This window comes from Neodiprion lecontei, chromosome 3, assembly GCF_021901455.1.
Source record: "Neodiprion lecontei isolate iyNeoLeco1 chromosome 3, iyNeoLeco1.1, whole genome shotgun sequence".
Taxonomy (NCBI): Eukaryota; Metazoa; Arthropoda; class Insecta; order Hymenoptera; family Diprionidae; genus Neodiprion; species Neodiprion lecontei.
This window is the reverse complement of record NC_060262.1, coordinates 23,319,778-23,344,733: the sequence shown is the minus strand read 5'-3', so window position 1 is coordinate 23,344,733 and position 24,956 is coordinate 23,319,778. Positions and strand designations below refer to the sequence as shown.

Sequence of the window (24,956 nt, the reverse complement as noted above, 5' to 3'; positions counted from 1 at the left end):
TCAGCCTAATATATATAGTCATATAGGTTATGCGTTGTATAGTTTTCCATTCTCCGTCGATAGAATAAGAGAAGTTGAAAAGTTGCTCCCATCATCAGATAGTAGCTTCAGATTCTTACTTGTGATTTTATTAAAAGAACAAAGAAGAAACAAAGAATTGTACCGACCTTCTTTTAAGTCAGGTGCCAAAATTTTTGTAAGCTAGGCTAGTAAACAACGTGTTCAACATCCCTCGACTGTTACGTTATGACGTACTTTTTGACGAATGTAAACCACCGCGGCACTTAGGAGTTCAAAATTTATATCCCGTGTTCACGGTTTACGAATGTAAACCACCGCGGCACTTAGGAGTTCAAGATTTATATCCCGTGTTCACGGTTTTTTCAACAGGCACTTCTCGAAGTAAGCACTTTTGTCAGAGGAGTGTCTCAAGTCAAAGTCATTTAAACATACTTCTTCCGTTAGTGTCGTAACGGTAGTTTGAACAACAGATTCAGGCATTTTTTTTTTTTTTGGAAAAAAACATGACGGGCAACGGAAGCCAATGATTTCGTTCAAGCTCAGGAATATACGCTCGTTATTTGAGCAATGCTTACTGAAAAGAGTATTTATATCGTATAGTCCATGGACCATGCTGTTGCAGGTACCAGAATTAAGGACATATTTAATCCAGATTATTGTATCAGTAACATGCGAAACTGTGTTTAAAATGACGAAATCTTTATCACTCACATGTGACATCAGACTACCAAAATATGTTTCACATAATTGGTAGATGGCATTTTGCTTTCGCTATTTTTCTGGTAAATGAATGAAATTTGAATTTCGTTTCATTCAAAAATGATAATCTGAAGAAATCTGAAGGGTTTGACGATAACTTCAAGTCGGGTGAAAACTTTGGGAGAAATTCATTCGAATGAATTTTAAGTTATTTAAAGTCCTTCGTATTCCTAGAATCACTTTGTAATGACTTTCTATTATTATTTTAATTTTAAAATAATTTCTCAACTTCGCTATAACAATTATGATCGATCGAAATCAAATATCATTCTAGGGAATGATGTGTTAAATTTGAAATTTTTACAAAGGAGTTGTTACACTGCTATATGGGGAACATCAAAATTATCGAGAAAACGTTCATAAAGTAACACGGAAGATTAAGGCGGACTAAATGTCGTTTGAAAGTGCTTTAATTCAATTGAACTCATGAATTTACTTGAAAGGAATTGAAGTCTTAACTTCCCGAAGTCATTCCAAGACATTTGAAGTCTTGAATTCAAGTCCTTTGACTTCAATTGAAGTCATTTGAATTTATAACGTCGCTTTAAACCGTTTGAGGCCAATCGAGGTTATCCGACTTCGCGAAGTCATTTCAAGTCAGTCATAATTTCGTCAACCTTCACAAGCAGCTGCCTGCAGTCTCTTTATTTCACGAAGTCACATCAATCGAAATGTCAAAGCCTGTCGAAGTCGATCGAAGTCTTACGCTTTCGCGAAGTCTTGAGATGTCGGATTTACCCTCGATCCCTGAGTAGTCGACATGTCGTTAAAATCTCAAGAGGCTGAAGTTAGTAACGTTAACGTAACAGAACATCGGTAAGAAAAATCGTCATTGCTGAATTTTAGAACGACTTTCCAGGAGTTGGATGTTCAAAATATGACCATGTTCCGTTTGTCATGTCCAACTGAACTTCGTACAATCCCAAAGCTGCGAAGTAACTGTTTTTCCGAAACATGCATCGTCATGGTATCGTTACTAACTTCAACCTCACGAAATCTCGACATTCCATGCTCATCTACGCGACTCCAGTGTGTCTAATTAACACCGGACGGTTCCATGGCCCCAACAGCGTGCAATTTCCACTCCGTTTCCCGATATAAAAATATCTCGTCCAAGTTTCACACTCAATTTTCAACTCGCTGAAAGACGTTCGTCGTTACGTTCCGTTCGCAGACGACGCCGTCGCGCCCGCTCTGTCTTCGGGCACGTCTCCGTCTCCGTCCCCGTCACCGTCGCCGGCTGTACCGGTTACCCACCGAGGATCAACCACGAACACGTTTCGCCGGCTTTCCGACGTCGACAAGCTGCTTCTCGAAGCCATGGACACCAGCCGGGATAGGACAAGGCACACTGGGAGGTTTTTAACGATGCACAAACGGCGCCGCAAGCGATTGACCACCAGGACTCTGAACCAAGACCCAGGCATACTCGACGACATATTTCACGGGCAAGTACAGGTCTGTATCACCTTGTACCCTTGATACTCTTCCCTGGGCATACGCGACCTTGAAACGCACACACCGTGTGTGAATAACTGTCTCGATTCGCAGGAATTAACAACAATCAAGACGTTGTGGACATGATTGATTTGGAGACTTGTTTGGAAGGTTTAACGCCGTCGCGACATACGTCTGTTGTGCTGTAATTCATTCGCTTAATTAAAATAAGACCGGTATAATTACACTAGAAGTTATCTACAGTTATAGTCGATTTATGTCCGCGCGTCAGTTTAACTAATCCTAATTATAGTAGTAAATTAGTCGCCAACATGTGGTAATGAGATTTTACAATAAATGATAAAATCACTCCAACGGATTTAGAAAGTGTACGTAAAAGACCGTTTTGAATTTATGTAATTTTTTAAACACTGTACAAAGGGGTTTCTTTGATTATGTAACAACTAGTTTCGAATTTGATTTACTCGCTGACGATTTCATTAAAAATTATAAAACTTGGACAATAACGTTCTGTGATTATTGTCAATTGTTTTACTTTGAATTGGGTTTCTCTCATTGCTTCTGAAACGTTTGTCTTTTCTTGTTTTATCTTTTTCATCCGTTGTATTGAAACTCTGTTTGGAGCTTAATCTTGCACTATTTTTAGATCTATGACCTTTTTCACGGCTACTCAATTTTTTGCTTTCTTAATTCGTTTTTCTTTGATCTTCATTCACATTCTTTCTACCATTCGCTGTTTATACATAAGATTTGGAGCAAATCACACTTTCCTCTATTTGCAGAAGTGCAGATCCGAAGGTCTGTTATTCAATTTCATTTCTATAACATTACTTTACTGATTTCAATCAAAATTGGAACCGGAAGATTGGATAAAAACGGCATTAAACCGTGAGCTTAAAATCTTTTCCTTGCCAAATATGAACTATTCGGAACTTCTCAGTGCAGAAAAAAAAACAAACGATTTACTATGTCAGGATTTTATGTTTTAGTTACTGAAAATCCGCGCACATTGCTTTCAAATATCCACTTAGCAATTTCTTTTTCCTTTTCTGTTACGAAATAATTGAGGGATCGTTTCTGGTTTCAAGGAGATACACCTGTTTGCATTTTTATAGTATAGCGGTGCTCTTGGCTAATCAAACAATTTCATTTGCTCGTCTTATAATTGGCGCCAAAAGCCTTTTTGTTGAAATCTGTAAATTAATTTATTAGTGGGATGAGATCCGAAATCAAGATTGGGACCATTTTGCACTAATTCCGAGAATCCGAGAATGAACCGAGATTAATCTTGGTAATTTATATACATATGGCAGTTTGAGCTTTTTTTTTAATGATTTTTCAGACCTACCCGTGACTTAAAAGAGAAATTAGAAAAATCGCTGTCGATGTAAATAAAAAAAAAAGTCCAATTTTTCCGTGACAGGTATGTCAGACAATCTAGACGAATTGCGAATCCTCGGAATCTCATTTTATTTTTATTTATTGTTTTATCTTTCGAAGAAATGCAATTCGTTTATATTGTCTGGTATGATGATGAGTATTTTTTCTCATAGAGTAGCGCTAATGCCTGGTAAAACCTTGCAGTTACGGATTTTTTTGAACATTATTACTCTTACAATAAAATATGTACTTGGAATGTTTCCGAAAGACGTGTATTTTAAACGGTGAAATCCACCCTCTCGGTGACACGTGTTAAGAGTTGAGGTAAAGGTATGAAAAAAAATTTTGTTGAATTATTTAAAGTTTATTTGTGGGGCGAGACGGAAAAAATTCATCCACGCCCTAAATAAGGGACACTCTGACAACCATTAATTATTCTTTTGTTTATCCAGCTTTTATATCATGCCTTATGCATACGATCGAGTGTCGTTGTTATAATAACGACGTATGCATATAAAGCGATTGCCTGCAGGTAATTAATTAGCTTTCATTATCACACTTGAGTAACAATGTGCCTACAGCGGAGAATTTAATGAACCGAAAATTTGAAGAGTCAGTATTGGATGGACGCGGTATAGCGTCGACGGCATGACGGAAACTAATAATAATTTTATTGGAAACTGTATCGCTTCACTCGCTCGATTGACTCTGTATGGACTCTGGACGCTTGACGCATGAATATCAGTGAAGATGCTCTCTAACAATAAGCACGTTCTCTGAGTGCCATTGGGTACGGGTAAAAATTTACGTACAAACACAAATGCTCGGAAGTTTATATTCGTGAACAGGATTGCAAATTTTTTAATGAAAAATTAATGCATTAAACATAATGGAAATAATTCAATGTTGTAATGGAAATTATTTCCATTATGAATTGAAAAAGTAATGGTTAATGCATTACTTTTTCATTGAAAAATTTGCAACCCTGTTCGTGAATGGAATGTATACAACTTTGTCCGATTTTAATCCAATACGCTGTCGAATATCTCGAAAAACAATTGAACGGACTACGGATAAGGGTTTGGGATAAAAGTTTGACGGGTGAAAATTTTCTTTAGTTGTAATTACTGGAATATTCTGGTAAAAAAGTAACCGTTGCTGTAACGATTTAAATTTTATTGGAGTTATAAGAATGCGTGGTACAAATGACTGTTCGTTTTTCTCGAATCATTATATTATATGTATGCAGTATATTATGAGTATGGAAGACACTCGAAATACAACATACCTGTATTTGAAACCGTCTTGACATCCGGTATAACGGTATAATTTTCGCCGAGAAAAATAGATTCCTGTTTTTAAGAAAAGTATCACTTTTTATCGAAATTCTTCAAAGTAGCGTCAACTACGGTAAATCCAACTATACCAACTTTTCTTTTCTTCGGAACCATAAAACTTTGGTGTTAAACTTTTTTTTTTTGCTACGCGCTTACTTTGTTGATAAAAATTTAAGCGTGGATCGAACTACATACTTTTGCATTGCAAAGACCTCTAGTGAATTCAATGATCGATTTTCATGATACAAATTCTGAAAATTCAACTACTTTTTCAACTTTCTCTCTCATATTTACAGATATTATAGCCATACTCTTGAATCCTTTCACATTTGAAGATATCAGTGACCCATTGGGTAATTTTTTTAAGTAGCCTTCGCTTACGCATTTACGCAAATGTCGTGCGATTTGCAGTTTAAATCATGATTTTAATTCCTTCAAATTTTTCATTCCAGTGCCTGCTTCAAAAGTCTGGTAACTGGAGGTTCAACGCGTTTACCTTGGAGACGGTGACTGGAGGTAAGCTATTTGATAATCAATATTAGTCGGCTCCTAGTTTCCTCCTATATTATGCAAGAGCGATCATCCCCCATCTACTATCCGTTATGTGAGCGGAATAAAATTTGTTCTCGATAAAGAAGCCCGCAATAATCTTATGGGAATTGGGTTTTAATGAAATCGTCTGGATTTTTTACACGTCGCAGATCTTGTTATTCCGAAAAAAAGTCTCCACGGGCACGACCGGCGAGCCTCCGCTATAAATAGTTTAAGCGCTAAAACCCTTCGTCAACTTATTTGAAACACAGTGACGTTTTTTATACTCTCTAATCTCAATTTTTCCATCGGAGAACCAAAAACGCCTATTTGCACCAGGTTTCCTCATGTAACGTCATCTACAGGTAAGATCATTGGGGGTTAGAGGAGGAGATGTCCGGTTAGGTGCCTAGGTTTTATTCATTAGGAATAATCATTTTTATCTTAGCTTTTCTGGCACAAAGGAATCCTGGATATAGGTTGGACATTTTCGTAGCGCCCAAACTATTCATAATCTGAAGGGTCGTGCCCGTGGAGACTTTTTTTTTTGTAACGTCACGGTTTATAACGTATGAAAAATCCTGACGATTTAATTGAAACCCAATTCCCGTAAGATTATTGCGGGCTTCGTTGCCACACCACAGGCAAAAAGTAAAAGGAAATTCGTCCAATATACCAGAAAATTAGCAATATAATATTTTGCTCGTCGTTCCTTCTTCGCATTTTCGTCCAGCACTTGATAAACCTGAATTTCAGGTCGATCCTTGCCGGTACTCTGCGTTCATCTCTTTCATTGGTACGGCCTTCTCGAACACTTCCAGCTCGATGTTGTCAGAGTATGGAAATTATTCAGTAAGTCAACAATAAATTATCAATCATGTAACATGTTTTAAAATTTCATTGCAGTATACGCACACAATCATATTACCGCATGCAGTATGAATGCTTATTTACATTATGCCCATTCCGTCTGTAATACCTATATCAGTCATGTATGCGTGAATCATTCGGCATGTGCATGATTATGATTAACCCAAATCCGAAACTCACATCAGATATGAGTCGCAAACCGATTGTCCGTTCGCCTCGCTCTTTGAGTTTATTGGAAGAAATTGGAGAGCAAAAAGAGGGAAAAAACGAAAAGAAGAAAAAAAAAGAGGACGTCATTGCTTACTCACGAATGCGTTCTTTTTACATTATGTACAATACCATCAGATCTTCGTATATTTTACGATACACAAAATTACGTGATATCTTCAAATTGAAAAACTTTTTGACTGATTCCAGTGTTGAACCATTTCGAAAAACTAGTCAAATTATTTTTAATTTGATCAGATTATTTGTTACAGTATTAATAGAAATAACGAAGGATTTCTTTGAGTCAAGTCTAGTATTTGAAAGGGAAGTGAAAATACATAATTTAATCGAATCGACGAATCGCGTTGTAAGAAATGCGCAGAGTTTTTCGAGAATTTCGCGTACAGCTCTCTTAAATGCTTCGGTATTTCTACGACGAAATATTTTTAAGACAACTCTTTTCACAATTTTATAGCATTGCGAGTACTAAAATTAGTATGCTGGCCATATATTTTTTTTTTCACTCATACTTCTAGAGAGTTTTCGCTATAAACGTGAAGAAAAAATTGAAAAAATACAGTTTATTCGACAAGTTGTAAAATAAATTGTTCATAAATCGTTTCTTACAGAATTTCTCATCAACGACTTACGGAGCCATCAATTCAATCTCTGATACGCCAAGTTCACGTAAATAGGCAAATGAATTCCAATTTTATACCAAGTACCTACCTACTTTTGTTCACATGAACGGGTTTTAAGAACACGCCAATGTTACTTTGCCCAATAATGTTCTCTACCTTTTTCTCTCGTGATATATCAACTCTCCCGACGTATTATCAGATTTAGCTTTGGCCAGTATGTTTCCAAATTCAGCGTAAAAAATTGCACTTTGTATAACAGAGTCGACAACATTGTTTTCAACCATACGTTTGAAACGTTATGTGGCATGAAGTCTTGAGAGCGCATTTAGAAATATGCGATTCTCTTTTCTTCGGACATGGACCGAATTTAATAAATAACAAAATATCCTTAAAATTCAGTTTGCATCATTTTCGACTTCATACTCCCGAATCGAAATGCTAGACCTGCAACGGGTTCTGTAAAAAAATATAGGTCTTATGAAGATAACTTTTTTGTACCGCCCAAAATGTCACGTACCTCATTGATCTCGGTTGATATTAATCGTGGAAAATAATTTCTCATTTCACTTAATACAGGGTTTTCCCTACTTTGATAGCTGTTGAAGAGTTTCTTGCGAATTTCGGTGTCATAAAGTGGAGTTGTTGTATGCATTTTTACGAGACAGGGAAGAGAATGTAAAATACCTCAATATTCACATCCATAGCTATAACTAAACATCTCACAGTGAGTCATTGCATTTGTGCTTCAATTTAATTAATTAAATATTTGATTCCACAAAGCAAGTAGCGAATGACAATGAGGGTATCGTACACATACATTTAAATAATTGGAATTCGTTGAATCTAATATATTTTTTCCGGCTGTGAGTCGAATATTTAATGGCGTTAATCAATATTTTTATTGAACAAAATAATTGTACAATATACGCATGAAGAAAAACGAATTATATGAATAATTTTTGATATTATCACCAGATTACTGCAAAGAAGTACTCAATCATCCTCTTCTAAAAATGTATCGGTTCGAATAAAGTTTTAAAATTCAAGCCAACTTTTTTTTAAATCATCAACATGCGTAGTTGAATCAAGTAAATTAATTAAAAAATTCAAAACGGCATATTATTTCCATTATAACATCGATCTTATTAAATTCATGCATCTAGGTCCTTGAAGCTGATTCGTCAAGCTTTCCAAATCTCTCTAACAAAGCATTGTTTTCATCACTAGAACACACGTTGCAGTAATCTGAAAACTGTCGAATCTCACCTTTTCGGAAAAAATATGAATATGTGTTCTAATAATGATAACTATGCTTTGATGTAAGGGTTTGGAAAGTTTCAAGAATCAGCTTCAAGGACCGAAGCATGAGTTTGAAAAATATTGAAGAATTTACAAGTATTAGAACGAAAAAAATCATTTTTTTATTAACCACCTTAGCGTAGTCTGTTCATTTTTCCCAACACCTGCGAATGAGAGTTAGATTTGAGAATTGAGTTATTCGAAAGTGCACATGCGCCAACGTGGCAGTTGTTTTACTCTACTTTTCGGAAACGGGGCGCTTTACGCACGCTCCAGAGGCTTCAAAAATCCAACTGTCCAATCAGATGTTGGAAAAAATCAATTTCCATTTAGGATCTGGAAGCTATTCTTGCGACTCCTTACATTTACATGTGTAATATGTAACATACACTGACTTGACAAAAAATTTCAGATCTAATTGAAGAAGGCTACCACAGTACAAACCCTTACCACAATAGTATACATGCGACCGACGTTACACAGGCTATGCATTGTTTCCTCCAGGAAGAGAAGGTAAGGTCTTCAATCCCAATCTCATATTGTGACGCATTCATGACCACGGATCATTCATGATCATGTGTGTATAAAATGGCTTTATATGATTATGTTCATAGTGCATATGGGCTTTTTGAATCGCCTCCTCTCCCCGATGACTATTTTTATTTATTTATTTACAAATTTCTATAGCGTTTCAAAAAAATTTCTCTCTACTTGCAGATAAGAAAACACTTGAGTCATTTGGAAATAATGGCATCCTTAATTGGAGCTGTGACGCACGATTTGGATCATCCAGGTGTTAATCAGCCATTTTTGGTTGCCACGAGTAATCATCTCGCTGCGCTTTACGAAGTAAGATAAACGAAATATCAAAATTTAATCCTAGATATTATGTTTATGTTGTTTTTTTCTTTTTTCAATTTTGTGTTGTAGAAAATTTAAATATCAATAAATGCTTACTCTCAGTATCTGTGGTCAAGAATTTCTATTAAAGTAATAAATGCTGCCCGAAATGACATCAGCTACTTTTTTCAATAACAAAAGTATCTTTGCTCAGAATACGTCGGTGTTGGAAAATCACCATTGGAGATCAGCTATAGGCTGCTTATTGGAAAGTGGGGTTTCGGAACAGTTGGAACCAGAACTTAGACCAGAGTTAGAGAGACATATCAGCTCACTAATTTTGGCTACAGACATTACAAGACAACAAGAATTTCTCACCAGATTCAAAGTAAGTATTCTGCACTTTGAATACTGACATCCAGCCCTGGCTTCGCATAATGACATTGTAATACAAGTCGTAAAATTAAAAAAAAAAAATTTTATCATCAACATTTACATAAATCATTCATAGTTTGAGATCTATTGCCGAAAATTTCCTTACTCTCTGAATTTTAATCAGTGAAAATTCATTAATTCCTAGTTATAAGTATACCATTGGAAAAAACAGTGCACATGCACTGACTTTTCACTGATATCCCACTGATTTCCAGTGCATATACACTGATTTTCCCCAGTGATATACTTATAACTGATTCACATTTAGAGAGTACATAGCACAAGAAAATATCTCTGCTAAAATTTGCCAATAAAACGTCGCAGAAATTGTAAAAATAAAATTTCACAGCATTTTTTTAGGAACTGGAATATTTCAGTATTTTCCGAAACCGTTATTTTTTTCTCTGTTAATGCTTACGGTAAAGTACACAGAAGTTACGGGGTGCTAAATACACAATTCGGAATAAATCTAACACACTTGAAAACATTTCGTCAATCTAGGTAACTCAGATATTTTTTCCTTTTTCTCGTTCTTCTCAATGCCCATTTTTCTCCTTCTATTATGCTGGTTGTTCTGCAAGAATTATTCGCGTAGTAGACGTGTTTTGTAACATAGCTGAATTAACCGGTAAATGTTTCCGCATAAACATAATATCCCTCTTATTTTTCCAGCGATATCTGGACCAAAACCTTCTCGACATGAGTAGGAGTGAAGACCGGCACTTCATCCTCCAAATAGCACTAAAGTGCGCGGACATTTCAAATCCATGTCGCCCATGGGATATCTCTCGAAAGTGGTCGCACAAAGTTTGCGAGGAGTTCTTCCGCCAGGGAGACTACGAACGAAAATTGAACCTGCCAGTAACTCCTCTGTGCGACAGACATACAATAAGTATACCAAAAATCCAAGCCGGTTTCTTCAAGTTTGTAGTAACACCATTGTATGAAGAATGGCATAGATTTTTGGGTACTGCATTGAGTGTCAATCTTATGGATTATTTGAAAGGCAATCAAACGAGGTGGGAGGCTTTGATACAGCAGGAGGCAGCCGAAGAAACAAAGACGGAAATCTCCGAACTCGAAGACATTGACAACGCCCTCAGCTCGGAGGATGAAGATCTGGCCGAAGACTCTGGAAGCATCGATTTACTACTGCCGGATGCTTCCTCGTCGAGGAGGCCCAGTTTACCCGGAAAAGTGGACACCGAACGTGTCGGACGAAGGCATTCTGTGCCATTGAGTGTTCCAAAACTACTGCCAATCTCGCGGACCATTATCAGGAGAGAAAGCCTACCGACGGAGCAGAAGAAGCTTAAAACTCCGCTTGTCAAACTGGAAGATCAAACGATGCTTGGTCGCAGTTCACTGTCGTTGTTGTCCTCGAAAAGCAGCCTTCACTCATCTGCTGCGCGCAGTAGCGAACGGCCTGTTAGCGCGGAAAATTTACTACCCGAACCCAGCATAGCAAGCATAACAAACAGCAAGGAGGCCTCCAGATTGAGCACCGTGTTACAGCCAGATCAGAAATTATCCAGCCAGACGAAACAGTTGACCAGGCAACAAACATTCCCGCCTCTGCAGCCTTACGTGCGAATGAGGTACATGTCGACAACTGCAGAAATGTCCCAGTGCTCCGAGGCCCTAATCGAAGCCGACAGTCTTTCAAGTTCAACTCCGAGCCCTACTAAGGACAGATCTTATACCGATGGGCAGTGCAGTACACCTCTTGAATCGCCCGTGCCCTGTAATAGTAAAGACTCGAGCAGACGATCCAGCGCCACTTTCAATGTTGCTAGAATACAGAAGAGAGAATCTAACTCTTCCGAAGCATCGATTAAGAGACGAGGATCCGCGATGCCGGATCTCATGAGGAAACTTGATACCAATACGCTGAGTCCAGAGTGTGCCAGACGACATTCGATGCAGCTCGTTGATTCTTTGCTCTCCATTAAAAAGACTAGTCAAAAATCTTCCACTTTGACCTTGGATGTTTGCGATAGACGGAAATCTGTCGAAACTGAATCAGAGTCTGCGGATTTGCCACATCCCGAAGGTACAATAATTACTTTGGAGGTCAAGTCAGGGCCAAATATTTGTAAAACGTACTCCCATAACGAGAGAAGTTCTCCAGAAACTGGAAATACTACCGATCTGGCAGTTGGTGTCGATTCTGTTGTCGTGGAATCCTGCTATAGCGATACGAAATTATTGTGCGATTCGACGAGACGATTTTCAATACCAGTGATAGACTTAACGAAGAATGATAGTCAGATTAACAGACGGTTTAGTGCGGTACCAATTTCATCTGACAGTGCACATAGGGCGTTCTTCGTTGGTACGCCACCCGATTCTCCACCCCGTGTTCTTAGTGGTTCAAGCGATAGTGGCAGTGAACCGCGGAGAAGTGTCAGTGATTCGACGAATGATAGTGTTGCTATAGGCAACAAGAGAGATTCGGAAACTGGGAAGGACAAAGGAGCCAAAGTTCTTAAACTCAGCGTGGAACCAGAAATGAAGGAGAACGTAGACCCGAGATGTGGCGACGATGGGAGAACACTATCAACAAGTAGGCGATCTAACCAGGTAACTGCATCGAGAAGATCTCTCAAATTTTTAAATGATGCAAAGAAATTTTCCTCACATTCTCTTATTGATTTTGCAATTACATTCATAATAGGGAGGAATCAATTTTATAGTTAAAATGATAAGGCCTTCATGGAAAACAGTATTTTTGATTTGCCACTTTATACCTGTTACTTTCCGACTCAGTGATCATGAGGCTCATAAATTTAAATGCCTACAAGATGACATCTCTATTACTATTTTTTAACCATCTTGTCAAGCAAATCTATTCAGAGCATCTCTAACCTCAAGTCAAAAATGTAACGTGCATACAATTTATTGAAAAAAACTATAAAAACTCTTAAAATTTTTACCCAAATTCATAAGGGTCGTCTAATTCAAAACGAAAACAATGGGTAACCATAAATTTGATTTTGATACTTATCTCAAGCGTTAAATAGAATGAGAAGGGAAGAGTCTGTGTACCCGTGATATCGAAATTCTCACTCGTAAAGTGCTTTTAGAATCAAGGTTCAAATGCAGGTGTTTCCTTTTCATTTAGTGATCAGTAATCAAACTAAACAATTTCTTTTTTTTTAATTCCATAGAGCGGCAAGAGAAGGAAATGAATATAAACGCTTTGATTATTCACGCGGGGTTAAAAGTCAAAATCAAAATCCAATTCAGAACTCATCCAATTTTAATTAATCAAAACTCATTATTTGCAGATAATTTTTTTATCACAGTGACTCAGAAAAAGCGTGCTTCATAAAATTATATAACAGAGCACCAGTTGATTCTTTTTACAATGTATATGTATAATCATATTGTGTTATAAAAAAAAAAAAAATCCGATGATATTCCTAGAGAATCTATTAGTCTCTAATATAATAGTCTTATTAACTATGAAAATGTTAGGAATTCAGTTGTGTTTAAAACGATATCACCCAACTTTTCCTTGAGGTATGATTTAAACACAAAACCTTGTGTCGTAAAATTGCAGAGAGCGTCAAGACTTTACGATTAGAAATTTTGTTGAAATAACACTGGGTTGAAGTCGGTAATGTAAACCTAATGAAACATTGTACACAAAATAACTATTTTACAACTTGAGACTAACTTTGAAAATTTCAAGTTTGCAAAATACACGTATGTTCTAGTTCGTTGTAGTTTATCGAATTCCAGTCGATCAAAAAACGCTCAACCTATAATTACGTCATTACATTTACGTTACAAACTTCGTAAAATTACTTTTTTAATTTTTGTTTAAAAACAAAATATTTCTAGGATCACTTTCTATATTTGTAGCTACTGCTTTCAATACATAGAAAAGACCTCTGAATCTTAGATGGCATAAAGTAGAAATTGTCCCAAGGTTGATACCGATATGATACCAGCCAATGATTGAGTAGACCAAAATTCAAGCATAATAATGAAAGCGATTAATCCACAATTTTTAATTGCATTTTCAATCCTCTTCAACTAAGCAAAAGATTCTTACATTCTAATGAATATTCAAAATAATAACTTACGTATTTCGCGGGAATTTCAGGGACTCGCGAGGAGGCGAAGTTCAGCCCCAGTTGGCCTTTTGTCAAAGTTAGATGACGTCTCAATGCTGGCGTTAGCACCACGTGGGGATCGTTATTCTAGGCGAGGCTCCGTCCCGACCGATATGACCAGGCACCAAAGTATGCTACCACCGTATGAAACTAGGCTACATGTCAAACACATACATCAACTTTTGACTAGAATTGAATATTGTGTTTAAGTTACAATCAAAGCAATACCTGCATACATACAATACTACTCATATAGCTTCTACATACTGTACTATAAATTTTCTTGTAACATATACACAGAGATGCAGACTATAGATATTAATTGTTTTCAACCTCTATAATTTGAAAAGACTTGAGTGTGTAATCATATCAGCCATGTTACTGTTATACAATTGAATTCTATATTTTTTTTCTCTTATATGCATGTGCTTGATATTTATTTGAATGAAAAATATAATGTAAGAACGTTAGACAGACAGCAAAACAATACATATTTTACTTACTGTGCAGCGCGAGTATCCTGGGTATTAAGAGTATGATTTACATTTGTTAATGGACACGTTATTGAAATCACAACAATTTTCTAAAAATATCAATCCGGTGTAAACTAATAACAATGTTTATGAAAATAATCAGGTTCCATCCCATCAGAAATTATCGTGCTAAATATATTCTCAAGTGTTAGTCCAAGTACCGTTCAAAAGTAAAGATGTTATCAAGTCTTTTTTTTTTTTTTATTTAAATTTCACCCCATTCATCTCCATAGCATAAAAAACAAAATTTCCTGTGCAAATTATGATCTCATGAGTAATTATTATATCTGTATCACGTAATTGCAATTTACAATATTTATCTAAATTATTTGTATTTTTAATAACAAGTAATGCTCATTACTAAATGGTTACAGGACACCTTACAATTTACCTGGCAACTTCGGTTTATTATTCTCCTATGATAACCGTGAAATTTGCGTATGTTTTAGAAGAAAATTATGACGCGCGGAGGTTTAGAAACATCCGATTTTTACCGTACATGGAATTCTTATAAAAATTATTATTAGTCGAAACTTGAAATTTTCAGAAAATTTTTTTAATTTTTGCAACGTGCTCTCTTACTCACTGACGCAACAAAACGACCGATAGGTGATATTCTTACTGTTAGATGCATTTACGAATGTGATCATGATAGGGTTTTATATCATATTTTACGACTATTGACATCAATTTTCACTTAATATACATCTGATTTAATAACATAGTCGTTAATCATACCGGAAAGTTTTAAACAGCGCTACTATAAATTATTAGATAGGCTTGAATACTATTATATAGCCATTAGAATGACGATAAGTTGAGAAAATAGGGAAAAATTTTAGGACAAAAGCCATGTGACTTCATTAGAAAACAAAAAATTCTATCTATTTAATGATCAGTCGTGAAGATTTTTTTCATCACTTAGATTGTACACAACATATAATATGCATGAGGTTATAAAAGTAATTATCACCTAGCTAATGATAGAAACTGTTGATTATTGATAATGTTCCTCGACATTGTTGTAGTAATGTAAATATATTTATATAAATGTATCAAATCGTATGCTGTATAAATATAAATATTGTAATGCATATACGATGAATTTAACAGTGATTTTCTAGTCTTGCATCACATAAGCATATATTTCAATGTCATATCTAAAAATACGGACTAGATATGAGCTGACACAATACAAGATTCGTATTGCACCATGTGATAATAAAAAACATAGTAAGCATCCCCACAATTCAGTGCTCACATGTTAACAAGACTTTATATTGCGTACCAAACTCTAAATATCACATTTCTCATCAACCGCAATTAATACCAGCTAACATTCTAACAAAATTGCCTTTGCTTGACCTTAGATGGAGGATCCAACAGATCAGCGTTGGGTGCGCAAGAAGAAAATGAATCCTCCCCTCGAAGAGCTAGTTTACCGCAAGACTCTGTATTGGATGGCCTTTTGGACAATGTTTTCTTTCCAATGTGTAAGACCATTAACCATTCCTGACATACATCTAAAAGTGTTTAATCACATGGAAAACAGAAATCCACGTTCGAGTGCAAACACATTTATCCTTATCATGACATCTCAGAGTTGTTATTTTCCCTGATTAAAACGATCTTAAATATTACTTCACATGTAAAAGAAATAACACAATTCTCTTGAAATGAATCTAGGTGAAGAAGCAGACTGTCCCAACAATAACAACGCTTCGACCCATGTAATCGAAGCACCGCTTCCTATCAGTGGGATGCCGTCACTGAGACGTGGCTCTGTACCTGCCGACATATCGGAACTCCGACGTGAGATGTACAACAGAAACAGTGTGAATGGCAAATCAAGAAATCGAAAGAAGGTTCTACGTCGAAGAAGCAGTGGCGGACCTGAAATGTTTGCTGGCGGTATGGATGTGGCTGAAAGTGCTGCCTGGATTCGATGGAAAAGAGATATTGGCAGGAAAGAGTCGATTCCAGAACCTGCAACAAAAAGGAGAGGCTCCTTACCTATCGATATGGTAGCCATATCACATGCTGGTTAGTAAGAAAAAGTGTAATTAGTAATTAAGAAAGGAATCGATAGTTCCAATATTTTTTAGCACCCTCTATTAAATGACAATAAAACATGTGTAAAAATGCAAACCATAGTAATAATGCGACAAAAATGTATAGATTTCGTTAAAATGGAATTGATAGAAAGAATTAGAAAAATTCATCTATATAATTGTGCTGCTGTAATGATACTATCTATTTATGTGATTCGTCTAGCAGGATCTGTACCTATGCCGAGAAAATCCAGCCTGTGGAGACTTTAGCAAAGAACAGATATCCCTGAACCATCTTCAACAGTAATGCCCAATATAAAGGCAACATCAGTCGGCCATAAACTAAAACAACTGACGCCCAGTTCAAGCAGCAGTAGCGATGGATGATCAGGTTGATCAGTATTTGAAAAAAATGTTACGTGTCTCGACATGACCAATTATTCGAAATATTGGATACTGTCGATACTACGATAGTGTGGTAGCTTCTCTACTCGCATCTCTACTCATTTATTCGGTACGTAACGACATTACCAGTCACTAATTGATGATGAAAAAAGAAACAAAAAGGTCTATCGAAGTCTTGCAATTGATTCATACACACGTAACATTATATAATACTATGGTTAGTCAATAGGTAAGAGTCTCGAGCCCATGACATATAGTTTCGTCTGACAAACAGATCATAATTGAACTGTGAAATTTTCCATTTACTTTGACTGACTGAATGGAATCATTTATGAATTCAGATAATAACAACCTCCGCAATTAATTACGCTTGTTGTGCGTATTGTTTATGTGGGTAATGTTTGTCACAGAAGTTATACTGTCTTCACATGCTCACTGTTATCTTGTTTATACGAATAGCATTCAATGATTAATGTATAGAAAGAAAATAAGCTGTCGGCATACTAGCGTCTAATTTTATTGATGCGAATTAGTCACATGTCATGATAATCATGTCATAAATACATAAAAATAATGTAACTTAAAATATGTTTACAAATTATGATGTATGAAAGACATAGGTTAAAACGTACATAGGAGGAAGAACATATTTCATACGACTATGTCCTTTCTTCTATTCTGTCAAAAAGAATAACTCAATTTAAGTACAAATTATTATGTTGTTTGATTCATTAAAACATGATGTGAAATGTTATCGACAAGGTGGTACCAATTAATATAATATCAGTAACTTATGTTCGTATGTGAATGAAGATAGTGAAATTCGTTACAGATAGGCCAGGATAGTCTACGCTCGTGATTCAAAAGCAATGTGCTTGAGCTGAATAAACAAAACAATTGAAGAAAGTATCATAGAACGAAACCCTTTTAATTAAGTCTTCCGTTTGTTAATCTGGAATGATATGAATGATGAATCAAATTATGCCAAATTTTTTTGTGCCATAATATAAAAGTTTGAAACAAAGATCGATTCAGCTTACGGTTCAAGCTATTGAGTGAAAATTGGTTGAGAAAAACCAAACCTAAAATAAAAAGAAATGAAAACAGGGTTCATAATGACGATTGTTAGTAATTAAATTGCCTAGGTATGGAGAAGGAGAAAAGACTGGTAGAAACAAAACTGTGGCTGTAGAGCTAGAAATTAATAACAAAAAAAGAACATTGTTCAAAACAAATAATTTGAATTGACATTTGCTCATGACTAGGAATTCGATTTCTGGACGGCAAAATCTACAAAAGAAATTAATCTAATACTTATTGGAAAATATAATGTGGTCGACTGAATGAGTGCCATTCTTTTTATTTAAATAATATAATGCCAATGTACACTTATCACATCTCGCAATATGAAGATTATTAAATGCGTGACTGATGTGTAATTTCATATAACGTTTGAGTTTTGTGATTGTAAAAACAGTAATATTCGACAGCTTTGTACTTGATGTAGATATAATTATTCTCTTCAAACGTTTGTATAAATTGTATTTCGTTCATTGAGGATTGAATATTCTTTGTTTCCACTTAGCTTTCCGTTCTTAGATGCGAAGCAATAAAATACTAATATTTCACTCGTACCATGGGAATCTTTCGAAATAGACTTTTCGAATTATTCGAAGTGATTGCACGTCTTCAATTAACCGCTGCAAATTGAGAAACGAGGAGCTATTCACTCTCAAGTATACTCGCTTCTTAACTACCATGAGGCACAGTGAAACTTCTCTTAACAATCACCTACCAACAACGGATTTCTTTTTACAACGGACAGTCTAAAAATCTCTAGAAGCACAATTTACACGTTAATATTGTTCTGAATAACGGAGACTCCTCAATAACGGACAATATTCTTAGTCCCGAAGATGTCCCCCATCGGGAAGTTTCACTGTAGGAAAAGGCGAGTATACTCGGGATTGGATAGCCCCTCGTTGAGCACAGCATGTGCAAACGTACAAGTTTCAAAAGATCCTCTCTGTATACGTATGTTTACATATAAAATAGGTATATTATATATTTTACTACTTGAATTATATACATTACATACGTTGTGTTCACAAAATGAGATGATTGAAAGTAATTCACACGTCATACGTGAAAAATATGAGTGATTGTTAACGGATGGCTGAAATGCGTGTCTCATTCAGGAGGCCGATTAAATTATTTCCTATAAAAAATTTCTTTGAACTATAAACTCTTCATAAATTAAAATATGCTCAGCCCTAAACGATACTTTCTATCAAAAATTTCGAACTCGATGTTTTAGAAATTAACAGACATTCCATGCGAGGGGTTAGATGTTATGGAGATATTACAACATTAATCTTACATTAAATATCGCGAAAGCGTTAATAGGTCTAATAAATTATTTTAACTGTTGAATATATAATTTTAACCTCGGATTATAGATAACTAAACACATTATTTCGGATGGATCGTTATTATTTTTGATTACGTTAGTTAACAGTGATCAAGTTGTAAGTGTTGAGAACCTGAGCCAGTCATTGAACTATTTAAGGCATTTTTTATCGAGTGCTATAGGAACCAAATGATATCAAGGAACAATTTACCCGACACATACGATGCTATTGCTTTAGTGAATCTAGGTATCTATGACAGCTCGCCTAATAATGCCTTCATAGTTAGAATTAATTTGATAAAAAATTTAAATTAGTCTATAGGCTAGGCTGCTTACAATAATTTAACCTGACAACGACTGAGTTGTTTTTAATTCATAAGTTAGTGCGCATACACAGAAATTTTACTTATTAATTTCAAAAATTGTAAACTTTAAATAATGATTCTAATAGCCAATGTAATTGATGAGCAATCTCTTTTATTATTTGTTCCATGAAAGAAAGGCAATTGAGTTTTATCAATTATTGTAACAACGACTAGATTCATATATTGCACGTTAGCTAGAGGTAGCCAATGACATGCAAGCTTCGAAGAGCACGGAGAATACTTTTTCTTCAATCTCTCACCTGATTGGTCCACTCGTATTTAATCATTTCTATTTCAACTTCGCTATAAAGATAATGAATATTCAATTTGCGAATAATTATCTAATACAAAAATCTATACACGCAATATTATGAAAATATAGCAAAGCAAAAAGCTTGATCCGTTACATTTTTCAAACCAGCTAGCCAACAGTCGACAAGCCGCTGTTTCGTAAGGTAATGATTAAAACCGGTTGAGAGCATTATACCATGTTACTCCAATCTTTGCTTCTCTGCACAAGATTCGATAAAATAAATTCGGCGTTTATGCGTCTGTGTTGTTTTGTTTACGGTACAATATTGATTTTTATACTATTCCGCCTTCATTATTATTATCTTTATTATTATCGACGTGGAAATTTATAGTAAACTCTATTCAAACAGCCAGAAAGTAAAGAAAAAAAATAATTATCTGATAAGCAAGAATGAAAACATGAATTTAAAAAATATGATAACATTGTGTGTGTGAGTTGTGAGCGTGTGTCTGTCGACGTAGTATATTTATGAACGTACATTTCTCAAGAAGATAGTCAATCTTCATAAACTATCACCAAAACTTGAGCCCTCTAATTTGATGTTGATAATCAATTATCCTGCTATTGTTTTAAGACATACTCAAATACTGAGTTAATCTTTCAACTCAATAGGTAGCATCTGATATGAATATCGTAACAATCGTAGAATTGGTTATTAAACATACGTACCCTCCACGCATGGTCAAAGATACGACTTGTCTGAGTTTGACATTATTGCCTTAGTGCCCTCTTCATTACTTTCCTTTGGCGACTACCAAATAAATTCATGCCACATCTTGTTTTCACCTTGGTAGTAATACTTCCGTGCCTTGGGTGGAAAGCACGTTCACGATTAAACTCCATTTACAGTTGTATGTATGGTTTCACCGTAAAACAAGGAAGTATGTGTAGATATGTACTCTGATATTTACCGTTAACGTGTTACCTAGACTAAGGCTCCTAGTCTTTCGAATTCGTACAGCGATTTATAAAAGAAGTAAAATGAAGGGGGGAAAAAAATTAGTCAATCATTTGCTGTCGGAAAGTTTGCGAAATAATACACAAACAGACCAAAAAAGGCGGGACGAACCAGTGAATGATTATTGATAAGTGTGCTGTAATAACAGATACGAATTCTTTATTCTATAAGTAAACGCTATATGAACAATTTAAGACTCTTATTCAACAGTAATCTGCTATAATTAACTTCTAAGGCAGGTGTAGCGTTTCGATTAAAATCGAACTTATTTAAAACTCTCGAGTAACCGGAACTCTATGCTAATCTATTGGTACTGTGTACTTGTAATATACCATTTTCTATCCAAACAACTAAAAGATGATAAAATAATAATAAGATAATATTAAAAAAACGTTTTACCATGTGTGTATCATGTTATTATTGTTGTTATTGTTGTTATTATTATTATTATCATTATCATCATCATCACCATCATGACTATTCTTGTGATTATTAGTGTAACATTTTTAAACATAATCAGGTACGTGTGACTTCATGTAGCTTGAAAGTAACAGCTGTTGAAATAAAATATTGTGGATAATTTGTGATGAAATGATTGATGGTCATTAAATCATAATGTTTACATAATAGCTTGTGTGATGTTTTTCGGTTTACCAGCGAAATCTTTGAGAAAGTCTTTTTCGCTTCTGATCTTCAATTTTGACAGATACTAAAAACAACCAGAAAAAAAGTATGATAAAAAATAATTGCGCACAATCCGCAGTATTGGAAATGTCAATTAAAACAACGTATATGTATTCGGTCTGTTTGAATTAAAATAATTACTGTGTATTTTATATAATATTGATTGTAGGTAGCAGTTGAATCGGTCATAATTGAACAATGTGTTTTCGTAATTACTAAGTATCACTGCGTTATGCAATTATAAATCATGACATGGACGAGAGTATAAAGTTATACTGGCTGAAACGGCCTACGTATGTATTGTACAGGCACTTCTTTGTCGTACATACATACACACCGTACGATTACCTATAGTTCAAACAATCGTAGCAGCGTATTGGCATTAAATCGGCGTATATTATTTCTACTTAGTTACGTTTTATTTATTTTATACATTATGTGTGTCGCTGTTCATAAATCACCGTATACACGTACATAAATATATATTATACATATATTATAAATATTAATATTAGATATAAACCGCGAAAGAAGTGTGAACCCGTTTTCTTTATTAAAACAGTTTGTGAAAATATTACAAGCTTATTGCTTATAACCTCGGAAGTCATTTCCAATAAAGTTCCTTTACTTCCCATTATATCAACTCATGCTATTTACAGAACTACACTCGACCCAAAAAAATTTCAAATATATTTGTTGTACTCAATCTTTTGAATGAAAAATTACTTCACTCGTTATTTAAAATAAGGAAGTGTGCTGTAGAAACCTGTTAAATATAAATACTTTTATCTTTCAATGTATAGATGAAAAGTTGACCAAAGAGTTTAATTATAATTTTTACGATGGACTGGAAATAATTTTTCATGTTACTGAAATCATTGTAAAACCTTTGACTTACCGTATCTGATCGCTGGCACACGCTAGAAGGGTTTGATTTTATTTCTTCTATCATTATTGAGGACACAATACGGTGCTTACTGTACAAAATCGTTTTTTAACTAGTTTAATTGATGAATAGCAGATACGCGTACAAGAGATTGTCAATGCAAGCGTGCTGAATAGAGTTTAAAAATTTCCCGCGAGCGACAATAATAGTACAGTGATGCCAACCTGAGGGTTAACCTAATTGCGTCATATTACGCATTCGTCTGTCGTTATAAATATTATCGTTTTGAAGGCACATGCTACGTCGTGAAATCGAATTAGATGGCAGTAAAACCATATAATCTGAATGGAACTTGTGTCAAGTGATCGTGAGACAGAGAACGGCCGATCAGAGTATACGAAGCAGTGAATATCTGGCGTATTGGCGCCCGCTGGCAAAGTAAAAGTGGCGTGAAGTTGCTCCCCGTTTCTAGGTTATGTTTACTTCTGTTCCAAAGCCCGCGTTTAGCCGAGGTGTTCACGGTGTGACAAGTGGTTGTTCTCGTGATTTTTAAGCATTGTTTTTTAAGTTATGAGGACGGAATGCCCGCGGGTAGGCCCAGGGGCGGTAACGGTGGGTTCCGCGGTCACCCAGCGCCCATGTCAGAGCGTCAGCAGCTCGCCCTCCTTCTGCAAATGACCTCGCAGGACAAGGAATCGGGTAAGAAATGCATAAACCCCGCTGGGCAAAACGGGACAACTCGTCATTCGACCCGTGTCAACAGACCGTCGAATATCAAACCGACATACCTACAGAAATTTTAAATTATTCCTCTGCCTCCGATATTGCCGCAGTTTTGCCAACTCCCGGAAACTCTGACAGACAGATGTTCAATCGTAATATGACTAGAGGGCGTACTCACCTTTTTTGGCAAGAGTTCTCCAACTCCCGATTAAAACGCCCGTTCGGTTTAAAATAATGTATGAAAAATTCGCGTCTGATTGGTGTGATTTCTGCACAAAGAATTGCGATTTCTTAATTCTTAAATCTTTCCTTTCATTTTCTTTGCTGCATTCAAATACCCTGAGTGAGGTTACTCTAGTTTAATATTTAATACAAAACTATATCTTTTCAGACTTATAAAAGTTTGACACCCTCAAATTTCGTCTAACAAAATTACATTGATGACAATATCAGCTGAATTACACGTTTGAATCACCTTTTCAATGCCAGAACATGTACCCTTCGTCCTATTCTGACGAATTATAGCTCATGTTGTTCCTCATTGAGTTCTTTACAAATCATGTGTGATAAATTCTCTCATGAGCTCTGCGAAAACTGTGTGAAACTGTAAACAGTGAAAGACGATATTTAACTCAATAAAAACTTGAAAACTTATCTTCGGTTAGATATGAACATATCGGATTATAGTTTTTAGAAATATTTTTTTAATTAGCGCTTTGAATTGAGAAAAATCTTATCCTTCAAAGTTATGAAATCACAAATTTTCAAGATGATATTGACAACAAATTTTCTGTGTAATTTTTTTGGATTGAAATTTCTGATTCAATTAAAAATGAATAATGACATTAAACAAATTTCGGATGTTATTGGCACTATTCCGTTACTATTTTATAATCATTTGTTCAAAACACAAAGTATAAAAACAATTGTATGTGATACAGCTCCCTGTTCTTTATGTTTTGTCTGATTCAGGAGGCATCAGTCCCAGCAGTGTAAGCGTCCAAAGTACTTCAAGTGAGCAGCACCGAGCCTCAAGAAGTCGATGTAGAAACGAACGTGGTGAAACTCCGTTGCACGTCGCTGCAATTCGAGGGGACGAGGCCCAGGTACGACGCCTTCTTGCAAGAGGTGCAGATCCCAACGCTAAGGATTTTGCTGGTAAGGCAACTTATGTTCTTCACACGCTAACTTTTCTGCTCCTGCCCCTGCAAAATCCTGCTCGTCTAGCCAACCAGCAAACAGTATAACTTTTTGAGAATGAATCAGGCGGATCGCGTCCGAATCTCAAGCTAGAAAAGTCGGTTAAACCGTTTGTCGAATCTCCAGCGATATTATTTGCGCCAGTGACAATGAGAAAGAAGGAATTGTACTTTGTGTAGCATCCCCGTAAAGTATGTTTTTTAGGAAAAATATAATGTTTTCGATACCAACTAAAGGCGAGCCAAAAGCTAGTACTAAAATCATTAATCGAGCGAAAAACAGTTTACGGGTGCTTTACCCCATGTAATATTTTTCACGTCGAAGGCACGAGAAAGTCGACAAATACGACACGAGGACATTGAGGTTACGGCGATCTGTCAGTTAGGCGAACGCCGAATCACATGTCGCCATAATAATAATCACATGTGGTGATAAGAGCACTGCGCGCATGCGCCCCTGGGTCTTTATTCGTTGGTTTTAATGCGCACTTCGAATTGCGTTTCAAAGTTACGGCTTAAGGTCATGC

The 24,956-nt window shown here is 35.7% G+C and overlaps 2 protein-coding genes across 12 annotated transcripts in view; both read left to right on the top strand.

Annotated features, from left to right (window-relative positions):
* The window catches only part of LOC107226321, a 138,632-nt gene extending 116,215 nt beyond the window's left edge, over nucleotides 1–22,417 (top strand). For 7 of the 11 annotated variants that reach the window (XM_046733337.1, XM_046733333.1, XM_046733334.1 and 4 more), the window contains exons 4-14: nucleotides 1,955–2,238; nucleotides 5,408–5,471; nucleotides 6,243–6,338; nucleotides 8,916–9,016; nucleotides 9,221–9,352; nucleotides 9,558–9,731; nucleotides 10,451–12,361; nucleotides 13,893–14,031; nucleotides 15,806–15,928; nucleotides 16,122–16,478; nucleotides 16,710–22,417. In XM_046733337.1, coding sequence (XP_046589293.1) covers nucleotides 1,955–2,238; nucleotides 5,408–5,471; nucleotides 6,243–6,338; nucleotides 8,916–9,016; nucleotides 9,221–9,352; nucleotides 9,558–9,731; nucleotides 10,451–12,361; nucleotides 13,893–14,031; nucleotides 15,806–15,928; nucleotides 16,122–16,478; nucleotides 16,710–16,756 — 3,428 coding nt within the window. In that variant the 3' untranslated portion in view covers nucleotides 16,757–22,417. The remainder of the gene's footprint in view (nucleotides 1–1,954; nucleotides 2,239–5,407; nucleotides 5,472–6,242; nucleotides 6,339–8,915; nucleotides 9,017–9,220; nucleotides 9,353–9,557; nucleotides 9,732–10,450; nucleotides 12,362–13,892; nucleotides 14,032–15,805; nucleotides 15,929–16,121; nucleotides 16,479–16,709) is intronic. The other 4 variants (XM_046733339.1, XM_046733338.1, XM_046733335.1 and 1 more) reach the window with 3 other exon arrangements.
* Nucleotides 22,418–22,768: 351 nt separating this feature from the next.
* LOC107216859 (ankyrin repeat domain-containing protein 12) overlaps nucleotides 22,769–24,956 on the top strand; it is a 47,662-nt gene continuing 45,474 nt past the window's right edge. Inside the window, exons 1-2 of the mRNA XM_046735288.1 lie at nucleotides 22,769–23,206; nucleotides 24,203–24,388. Of these exons, the coding sequence (XP_046591244.1) occupies nucleotides 23,089–23,206; nucleotides 24,203–24,388 (304 nt within the window). The 5' untranslated portion in view covers nucleotides 22,769–23,088. The remainder of the gene's footprint in view (nucleotides 23,207–24,202; nucleotides 24,389–24,956) is intronic.